This window comes from Pteropus vampyrus, unplaced genomic scaffold, assembly GCF_000151845.1.
Source record: "Pteropus vampyrus isolate Shadow unplaced genomic scaffold, Pvam_2.0 Scaffold236, whole genome shotgun sequence".
NCBI lineage: Eukaryota > Metazoa > Chordata > Mammalia > Chiroptera > Pteropodidae > Pteropus > Pteropus vampyrus.
The window spans coordinates 1,929,546-1,940,274 of NW_011889017.1; the positions used below are offsets into that span (position 1 = coordinate 1,929,546).

Here is a 10,729-nt window from a genome sequence, read left to right on the forward strand (position 1 = left end):
GCTTGATAATTTGATCCAATAATCTTATTCTAAGAAATGTAGCCTAAGGAAAAATTATTCAAAAACTCTCCCACCCACACATACGCAAAATGTCATGTATAACTATTCATCACCAAGTGCAAAAATGGCAGCGTACAAGAGCATTACAGTAACATTTTCATTGTTTCAAAAAAAAAAATTGGGGGCAAAACGCTTAAAACAATTATAGCACAACACTCTGACAGGATACTAAAAATGATTATCCTAAGATAACTCGAAAACGTGAAAATGTTCTTTTTCAAAAAATGTTACATGCATTAGTTGCAAGTATGTAAAAATATGCATATGGACAAAGAGTATTAAAATGTTATTTGCATAAACAAAAATTGTTTACTAGAATATTCAAATTATGGACGATCTGTTCTTTTATTAACATTTTCCTTAATGGATTATTTAAAATAAAAAAGTTTCAGAATATGTTGCTAATATTCTTAACCACATGTAAATCTTTTCATTTTCAGTGGTCAAGGATATGCAGAAATTATCAAAATATAATAAAAAGTAAGTATTAAACTCTACTCCATACAAAATATAAAGCATTATTTCAATTTATATGCAGCCCCTTTAAATAAAAATGTAATTCTAGGAATGTTGTGGAGCACGTGGCATATGCAGGTGTTTGGCCCAATCTCCTCTCCTTTGCTCATCTCAAACGCTCTCACAGGCCAGCAAACATTATTCATACTCACAATTCCAGGTGGGCCTGGAGGACCTGCTTCACCTTTGTCTCCCTACAAAAGAAAAAATAACTTTAGCATTTTAAAAATTATATTGTATTTTTAAACTATAAAGAGTGTCTTGCAGAAAAAAGAGTTAAACTATTTTTTTCTGGAAAAATAGAGATTGTGCCCACTGTACACTTAAATGAGTTACCTCTCCTTAGTATCTCTCTCTTAGTATTAAGTATCTTATAATCTCTTAGTACTGTGATTAGCTTAAAGCGCTGTTATAACAAAAGCAAGCACATTTCATTTTGCTTTGCATAAGTGTGACATATGGAATTAAGGATTTCTACAAAATATAAATGTGAGCCCAATTATTCACATTACAAATGAGCTCATAATTTTGTTCTGTTGACTGCACGCGCCCTCAGACAACTTTAATAGTCATTTGGAAGTTGAATTAGTACACAATGGTTTTCAATATAATAAAAACAAATAAAATAAAATGATATGAAAGCTTGTGATTTCTAAATATATTTTCTTAAAAAAACATTTTGGGGTTTTTTTTAGGTAAATTTGCATTGGATGTCATAATAAAAGGATATTTATGGTTTTTTCTTTCTCCTTAAAATCCAATATTACTTTAAAACATTGGGTGGATAAATTCTGATCACCCTGAGGATTAATTTAATTTATATTAGCTGAAAAACCCAAAGAAATTAATTCTTTCATATCTAATGTTCTCATTTAAGCATCTTTATAATACTTTTAGAAGTCCTAAGAGATGCGCATTTTTCAGCAAATGTACATTTTTTTCCTTTTAAACTAATGCATTAAACTTAGGCATTAAACCAGAATTTGATGTTTTGTTTTTTCTTAAATATGAGAAGAGATTTCTCCCTCTATTCTTGGCTTTGATAAGCGAACCTTGAGTTCCTCTCCCTAGTTTTTCACTCACTGTTAGAGATAAATATTTCAAAATTACCGATGATCCTTGAACAACGCAGGGGTTAGGGATACCGACCCCCTGCACAGCAAAACTCCATGCATAACTTTTGACTCCCCCAGATCTTAACTACTTATAGCCTACTGTTGACTGGAAGCCTTACCAATAACATAAACAGTTGACTAACACATAATTTGTATGCTATATATATTATATAATGTATTCTTACAGTAAGTTAGAGAAAAGAAAATGTTATTAAGAAAGTGATAAGGAAGAGAAATACTTTTACAGTTCTGTAGATATTTATTGAAAAAAATACACATGTATGTGGACTCATGCATTTCAAATGTTGTTCAAGGATCAACTGTATTTCTTATTTTAGTAGAAATTTACATTACCTAGTCTCATAATTTAAAAAAAAACAATAAAACTACAATGATTTTTTTTTTTACCAGATTGACAGATACTTTTTAAAAATTTGATAACAAGCAGTTGCTAAATCAGAGGGCCCCGAGCTGATAGAGCGCTTTTCTGAGAGTAATTTGGAGACTAACGGCAAAAGTTTTAAAAATGAGTCTAAATGTTGACCGCAAAATTACACTTTTAGAAATTGATGACAGGGAAATGATCAAACGAGTGAACAAAAATACTTGTAATCATAAAAATGTGGACGTGGCCTAAATACCATTCGGTAAATAAGGCATGGACATTAAAAGTGTTAATATGTAACTACATTTATAGACATTGAAATATATCCAAATTATATCATTAAGTGAAAAAGCAGGATGTATCATGCAATACTATATTTTTTAAAGCATATATTCAGGTGTGCACATAGTGCAAGTGTTCACTCTGACCATTTCTGAGTAATAGAAAAATTAAATAAGCTTTCTTTCTTCATGACATCTTTCTGCATTTTCTGCTGTTTTATAATCAGGAAAAATTAACCTACTACAAAAAAGATATAAAAACCTGAATCAATGAAATATTTCCTATTTTTAAAATTTATGCACACAAATAAAACCACTAAGTTAAGTTGTGCTTTTATGCATATGTAACATAAATAGTTTTAATTCTTTGTGAATCCATAGTCTTTTATTTTAGAAAAACTTCTAAGTGAACTACAAATTTGAAAGTAGAAACTTAAAATAGTGCCACCATTTACCTTAAGACCCTCTCGGCCCGGGAGTCCTGGGTACCCCGAATCGCCGGAATACCCCTAAAATGAAACAGAGGAGGCAACAACAATCGTAAGCTAGAGAAGGCAACAGTCCACTTTTAAAAATTACGGAAAAATACTTACTGGACTCCCTTTTTCTCCTTTTTCACCATCTTTTCCAGGTTTTCCCTGCATAATAAGGATTGAAAAATTAGTATGTCATAAATAATAAGAGTAAAGATGCTATAACACCAAGACTCTGATGCAAATACAAGTTAATAAGTCATCTCTCATAGGAAACCTCTGTGTAACTCGATGATACCACAATGACAAGGAATAGAGTATACAATGAATAACTCTGAAAAAGTTACAATAGAAGAGGTCTTTTCCATTTTTGAAAAATGAAGGCTGATGGTCTCCAAATCTGCTAAGGTAGCCATTACATTTGGCAGCATAGCTAACACCAAAGAAGGTTCCCTGTTGGCAAGTATTTGGTAGCTGATAAGCAGAAGATTCATTTGAACAGAAGTTTCTGTGCATCATTTCAGGGTAAAAACTGGAATGCTCAGCCTACTGGAAGCCGGGTGGGTCTTCTGTCACCGGGATTCAGCGAATGAAAAGCATCTAAGCATCTCAGTTCCAGTCTGTGTAGTCTGGGCTATGGGCAGAGCTCCAAGCTGGCCTAGGAAGGCAGTGGCAAAAGGCACCGACTGCTCTGACCAAGTGGACAGGTGGCATTGAGTGAGAAGCCAGAAGGTGGGCAGCTCTTCAAAGAGTGCCCCCCACCAACCCCAGGGGCATCATTTGAATAACGAAGGGCCTCAATCTTCTACGGAAGTTTTTCAAATGGTGACAGCTCTCCTCATTCCTACTTCCACGGGCTTCGGAAAAGCTGTTTAGAAGAGGAAAGACAGAAACCAGAAAACCCCTGCCAGTCTCCTCCAGTCTGTCCTCCTGAATCTGTGATTCTAGGAATGAAAGGAAACATGACTTCACAATAAGAAATAAAAAGACTTTTCAAAGCACTTACTCGGGGCCCTGGCTTTCCAGGTTCACCTTTCTCTCCAACTCCTGGCATTCCCTTAAAAACATAAAAAAGGAAAGAGTTAGATTCATTCATATATTTAAGTAAAATATCAAATTAAGTAAATATTACATTTAAGCTGAAATAAGCTTGTAATTTTTGGTCTTTGGCACAAAATAATAATGATAAACAAAAATTTAGTACTTACCTGAAATCCAGGTTCACCTTTTTGACCCTAAAAGAATTTTAAAGAGAGAGGGACAGAGAAAAAAAGAGATATCAGTACTATATTCCAGCTATCTCAGTTTTTTATACGCTACATCGAACATATAAAAAAAAAGAACCTTTTCCTGATACATGAACAAAGAAATTCACACTGGCCACCAGCATTCACATCCTCGCATTGACTGGATAATGGATTAAGAAAGATAGTCAATTATGCTTGATACATGGCAATAGTAACCTACTTCTGCACTCAGACTGTCTCTCTCTTGCTGACCCAGACCATCTTCAACTAGGGTGCAGTTGAAGCCCTCACTTAGTTTGAGTCAGCCTCAAATCAGTCTTGCTCCCACCCAATACTCACTGCCTCTGCTCTCAGATGCTCATATTTTATATGATAGATAGTCTATAAATCTGTTTTCCAGGTCAGGGGTGAATGTAGCTGTAGAAACTGAATTTTGATCCAGTTTCTCTTTATCCTTTGAAATTTGTGCAAAATTAGAAAGACAGCATTCATTGGACAAAGTCCTTTCATACCTTGTCTCCTTTCGTGGCAAAGTCTCCTTTTTCTTTAAATTGAGCTTGTCCCGGCATTCCTGGAGGTCCACTGACCCCTTGATCACCCTATTGATGCAAAAAATTGGGAATTAATTAGGCATAAAGAAAATTATACAAAAAGAAGAATGCAAAGGGGGAGAGCCTAAAACAAAACACCTATTTTAAATGTGTTATTATACCCTTTTCTAATCTATTTTTGCCTCAGCAGAAAATTAAGTTTCAGTAGGAAGACAGCACAATAAGTATATAAATCCAGGAGGAGACTTTCACCTCTCAGGGGTCAGGAAAGCCACCATCTCAAGTAATAATAACAGAACTTGAACATCAATAGGACATATCTATGCATGCATGTTTAGACCATGCATATGATACATACAGTATATGTATGCACACAAGGACACACACACACACACACACACACATTGTCCTATTGCATTTTGACAGCATGGAAAAAAGAGACACAGACTGCCTAACAGATCCTGGGAAGAAAGGAGGTATCCTCAGGTAAACCAAAAATACTAGAACCATCAAAAATTGTCTTCCTCAGTCATCTTAACTGCTTGGTACAACTGGAAAGCCAGTAAGTCTCAGCTATAGCACAATGAGTGAAGTCTAAAAAATTTAACTGCATAAATTGCAGGGTCACTTTACTATGAGGTTTATCAAAAGACTGGGCCAAAATTTGGGGTGGAAAGCAGGTCAACTGTTCAGTCCACATCTGCCCAGGCCTCGACTGACTTGGGGCCCTCCGGTGGCCATCGTCTACAATAGCTTGACCACCCATAGCAAAGAACCCGGGCCCTGAGTCAGACGCCGCCATAATTCCAAGAATCCCCACTTGGCTGGTGTCCATGTCATTGGTCTGATCCATTGGTCTGGTAAAGAAATCACCATTGGCCTCCCTCCCAAGATGAGGTCACCTGCTCCAGTATGTGCTTCCCTGTCTCTGTGGCTCATTTCCTCCCAATTCTGGTATAATGGCCTTTGTCTTTGCAGAGTTTAATATAGTTATGCTACTAGTCAAGTCCTAAACTGGACTGTTTTATAAAAAAGTCTAGGTCTGTCTTTATCACTACCTGAGAACATTTTGATTGAACTCCATGTACGGAGAACTGAAATTAATGACCTCATTGTATTCTCTGCTGGTCAGATCACATGTACAACACTTTAGTGAATTCTAGCTGTGCATTTTAAGGAAAACACAAACAAGCTTAAGAACATGCAGAAGACAGTAACTATAGTATAAAGGGGTCCAAGAGTAGGTCCAGAGGCAGAATCTCTATTATACTTAAAACTGTGATTTTTAAACAAAAATGTTCCAAAGTAAAGTGTACTCACCTTATCACCTTTTGGTCCTTGAAAACTTAAGCCCATTTGCCCCTGTTGATTAAAAATTAGAATTCCATTATTGTAGTTGTCTACTTTGCTAAAATCATCTAACAAAAATCACATAAAATGCAATCAGATGGTAGATTTAAGGCAAGAGTTGTGTCACACAACTACTACTAAATTTTCAAGAAAGTTGTGATCATGTGTATTCGATGTCTATAAAAAAGTTTTGTATAGTATCATTGGACAAGAAGTCTATAAAAACCTTAGTTTTTAAATGTAAGGTTTTTAAATTCTGGCTTTAAAAAACTTAAGGAAAAGATCAGTGGTTCCAAAATAATAACTATGAGAGCAGGTAGATGGAAGAAAAGATCAGTGGATTGATCCACTGATAGGTTAGATAGATGGATAAGTGGATAGACAGATGGATAGGTGGATAGACAGATGTTAGACATGTAGATAAAGAAATTATAATTTTCCAAAACTTTTTCATAGAGATTTAAAGAATGAGTTATGGCAATTTCATGATATTCTTAAACTAATGCCAAAGAGAGACAAATAACAAAAAATCTTTACCTTTTCACCTGGAGGGCCAGGAGGGCCTGGGGGACCCTGTAAGAGAGAGCATTTTAATTAAATACAATTCACAACCCTGGTAAAGCTTTAAATGCTTCTTGATATGAAAGTTATCTTAATATCCCATGGTTAACTTGATAATTTATTTGTTAAATATTTAATTTTTTTTACATGCTCTAGAACTGTAAAACTTTAGAAGTAGTCAGAAATTAGTCCAGGATGATTATTAACAGGGATAGAAATATCTCAAAATCTTTGACATTCCTGGTGGAATCCACTGACCTAAGAACATTCCAGGCTAACAGACGATGGATGAAATCACCAGCCAAACTCTCTATGAGCCTGGAGTTTCCAGTTTGGACATGATGTTTATCCACTTTGGATATAATTTTTTATCTTAAAAAATTGAATGATTTCTTCAAACGAGGAGGCTATAGTGAAGTCAATGAATGTCTGTGTTTGCAACAAAATCTCAGAATACTTTTTATAATCATTTAAAAAGGAAAAACATTATTTTTCTTCTACATATATCCTACGAAGTGATCACTACAAAAAGTCTATAACCATCTGTTACTACTCATTTTTTACTCATAAAAACGAATCCATTTATTTACAAGAATATAAAAGAAGTTATAATTGCAGGAATGGATAGAAGAATCGGTGACTTTTACCCAGCCACAAAAAGAGTAAATTTAAAAGATAGGCCTGAATATCTCTCAGGCAGGCCAGTGTGAGGATTACCAAGTCAGGGGCGCTATTCATTCCTAACAAATGTGGCATTCCACCATGAAGTCTTGTTCCTATTAACTCTCTTGTGATCTCAAAAATGTGTGTGTGAGATGACGTCCTCCTTCTATTGAAAGTTATCAGCTGTGAAGGAGGCCTCCTGGGATGTTACCTCTGAGTGTTCAGTTTGCAAAGTCTTTATAACAAATACTGTGCAGCTTTTATGCTGCCACCTGGCCTGTGTCCACAATCCCCAAGACAGCAGACCCTCCGATATGTCTTTATGTCTACAGTACATCTCCAGGGCACAGCTTGCTTTGTCCACCTTGAATGGCCTCCTCAGACCATGGGATCACTGGCATCCACTCAGCCCCTCAAGTAATGAAGGTGTTGTCTGTTTGGAGATGTCTTGGCATGAGGTACTATTATTATTCTGCTCCCATAGCTCTGGGAATATGTGGACCATAAGTGCCAGCCAAATATTTTCATAAGAAATATTTTCATTTTCCCATTCCAAATTAAGAGAGATCCCCACTGTGTAAAATTTTCATTAAATTTCATTTCTTTTCACACCTCAACACAGTCGTTCCTTGAATGACTGCCTCAGAGAGATATCCCTCCATACTTACTGGTGGGCCGGTAAATCCTGGAGGGCCAACGGGACCTTGAATGCCTGGCAATCCTGGTAAACCCTATAATGTATTGAGAAAGGTAAGATTTAAAATGCAAACTAGGAGGAGACTCAGCATGTGGTTACAGTTATTTAGCAAAGGCTTACTGGTGTTCCTGGGGCTCCAGGGAATCCTCTTTCACCTTTCAACAGGGTCCCAGGCACGCGACCCAGTATTTCACCAGGATCACCCTATGGGATGAAAAATAAGAGAAAGTTGCAAATACTGCTATTTATATAAAGAAACTTAAAACCTATCAAATATTAGGCATGGAACTAGCCCAAGTCTGGAGTTTAGACTCTCTCTAAGCTTGAAAGAAAAAGACTGCTGTCTCCCCCATTCAGAGATATTATCTTAATGGCCAGCATTCTGTGATGCACAGTCAAATGGACTGAAACCAGGACCGAACATATAGACGGCTAAGTGAAAGAATCTGTGATAAATCCATGTGAAAGTCTCACACAAAGAGATATTCTAGACCAAGGCCAGTCTCAGGTTGAAAGACTGTAATCACAAGCTGTTCTCACAAATAAAGTTTATCTTTCAAGAAAAGAGCCAATGAGCATTTTTATTAAAAGCAGGTTGTGATGGTAAATTTCCTATGTCGACTTGGCCAGGCCATAGTACCCAGATATTTGTTTAAACATCAGTCTTAATGTCGCTGTGAAGATACTTCTAAAACGAGATTAACATTTAAATCAGAAGACTCTGAGTAAAGCAGATTAGCCTCCATAATGGGGTGGGCCTCATCCAATCAGTTGAAAGCCTTAAGAGAAAAACTGGCTGACACTCAGGAAGAAGAGAGAATGTTGCCTACAATGGCCTTCAAGCTGGAGCTACAATATCAGCTCTTCCCTGGGTCTCTAGCCTGCCATTCTGCCCTGCAGATCTTAAACTTTCTCACTCACTCTATCTTTGTAGTCATCTGTCTATCTGTCTCTCATACACACATACACATACATCCCATTGGTTCTGTTTCTCTGCAGAACACTGACTAAAACACGGGGCTCCCATGAGGATATTATTTCTTAGATGTTCTTAAACACAGGGACACATGAACGCTCAATCTCATTCAGATATAAGGTTATCTCTAGTGCAACTATTCAAGAACTGGGAGCATCCCTTTCACAGGGCTGCTCCAAACACCAGACGCCCCCGCTCCCTGATTTGCTCCACAGCACAGGGAGAACGCATTTCGAGGCCATGTCACTAAGAGCCACCAAGTCATGCAGCAGCACTGCCCTGCCTAGGAAAGACTTCGAAAGGTTAATTTCCATAAAATTTAAGATGTTCCTTGGGAGCTGAGTTTTCCTCTCTTGGCTCCCTAATTCAAGAATGCTGGACTAGCTGGCACAGAGCTCAGTGCATGAACGAATTCACTGCCGCATTTACGCACTGAGCAAACACGAATGAAGGATCTGCCAGCCACTGTGCTGGGAGACAGGGCAGAGGTGAAGATGGGATACATTTGAGAAAAAATCTGGATGTGAAAATGACAGGACTTCATGATTTAAAAAAGGGACAGAGAGAGATGGGTGGAGAGAGAGAAGGAAAGAAAGGATGGGGGGAGGGAAGGGACTGACCGAAGGAAGGAATCAATCACATGCAATTTTCCAATAGTAAAAAACAAACCAATCAAAACAAATGCCACCTAGGTTCCAGGCTGGGCGTCTAAGTGGTATCCTCATCCTAACTAGTTAAGTACGCAGAAGAGCAGTTTAGAAGGGAAGTGGCAGGTTCCATTCTGGAAACGTTGGCCAGTGGTGCCTGTGGGACACCAGGCTGGGGGCTGGTGAGCGAGAATGACTGCGCCAAGAGAGGAGGAAAGAACCCTGGCCACGTGCCAGGGAGCAGGGCCCGCATGAGACACCTGCCCTATGAACAAGAAGGAAAATGACCAGTGATCAGCATGGGTGTATCCACCAGGCCTTTTCCTACACACCCTGTGAGGGTGGAAAAGGAAGTCCACTTCACTGACAGCAGAGACAGAATCAGGTGCCACAGTACGGAGGGACTCGGGGCTTCCTTCTTTACCATGCACGGAGGGCCCTGGGCCCCACCTCGACATAAAGGGAAAATCAAGCTGAGAAAGGCGTGAATTGGCTGAATGAAGGGGCCAAGACACCAAGGATCTAACGTAAGGCAACTGGGGGTTTTCCTGCCTACAGTAATTATGGAATCTATAATAGAGTGAGTCCAGATTATAGGCAACATGAAAAAAATGGTTGCATTTAAGTAAAACCACATAGATTAAATATGATACCTGCATCCTTTTGGGTGGGACTGGGCTTATGTCCCATGGCTCTGGAAAAGGAGCATCATCAAGATATCTACACAGGTAATTAATCTGAACTGAACTCGTGTCTGTTAATATTTACCATCACACCATGCTTCCTATTAATGGTTTTCTATTAAGAAATTGTACTTAGTGTCTAAACTTCAGATTCTAAACTTCAAGTTCATGCATATGACTTATGTACCCTTTTAATGTAGCAGAGTTTAGACAAATCTATTTTAAACAAAATCCTGTAATGAATCCAATAAAACAAAACGATGTACCTTCATTCCTGGCAACCCTGGCGGCCCCTAAAAAAGAAAAAGTTGATATTAGTTTTGTTTTTCTCAAAACACCATTAGTATTAAAATGAAGTGCAAAAACAAAAAACAAAAACAAAAACAAAACCAACTAACAAAAAAAAAAACACACAAAGGAAAAGAAAAGAAATAAAATGAGAAGAGAGAAAGCTGAGCAAGAATGGCAGGCAAAAAATCACCAGAGAAAAATTTCCATCAGTGAGATGGCTAAAGAACAATTTG

General features: G+C 37.6%; 1 protein-coding gene across 1 annotated transcript in view; it reads right to left on the minus strand.

Moving 5' to 3' along the window:
* Window positions 1-10,729, minus strand: part of COL4A1 (collagen type IV alpha 1 chain) — a 92,643-nt gene that overhangs the window by 48,098 nt on the left and 33,816 nt on the right. Inside the window, exons 7-17 of the mRNA XM_023519771.1 lie at window positions 10,472-10,498; window positions 8,020-8,103; window positions 7,871-7,933; window positions 6,516-6,551; window positions 5,949-5,990; window positions 4,590-4,676; window positions 4,039-4,065; window positions 3,837-3,887; window positions 2,951-2,995; window positions 2,813-2,866; window positions 729-770 (exon numbers count right to left, since the gene is read on the minus strand). Coding sequence (XP_023375539.1) covers window positions 729-770; window positions 2,813-2,866; window positions 2,951-2,995; window positions 3,837-3,887; window positions 4,039-4,065; window positions 4,590-4,676; window positions 5,949-5,990; window positions 6,516-6,551; window positions 7,871-7,933; window positions 8,020-8,103; window positions 10,472-10,498 — 558 coding nt within the window. The remainder of the gene's footprint in view (window positions 1-728; window positions 771-2,812; window positions 2,867-2,950; window positions 2,996-3,836; window positions 3,888-4,038; window positions 4,066-4,589; window positions 4,677-5,948; window positions 5,991-6,515; window positions 6,552-7,870; window positions 7,934-8,019; window positions 8,104-10,471; window positions 10,499-10,729) is intronic.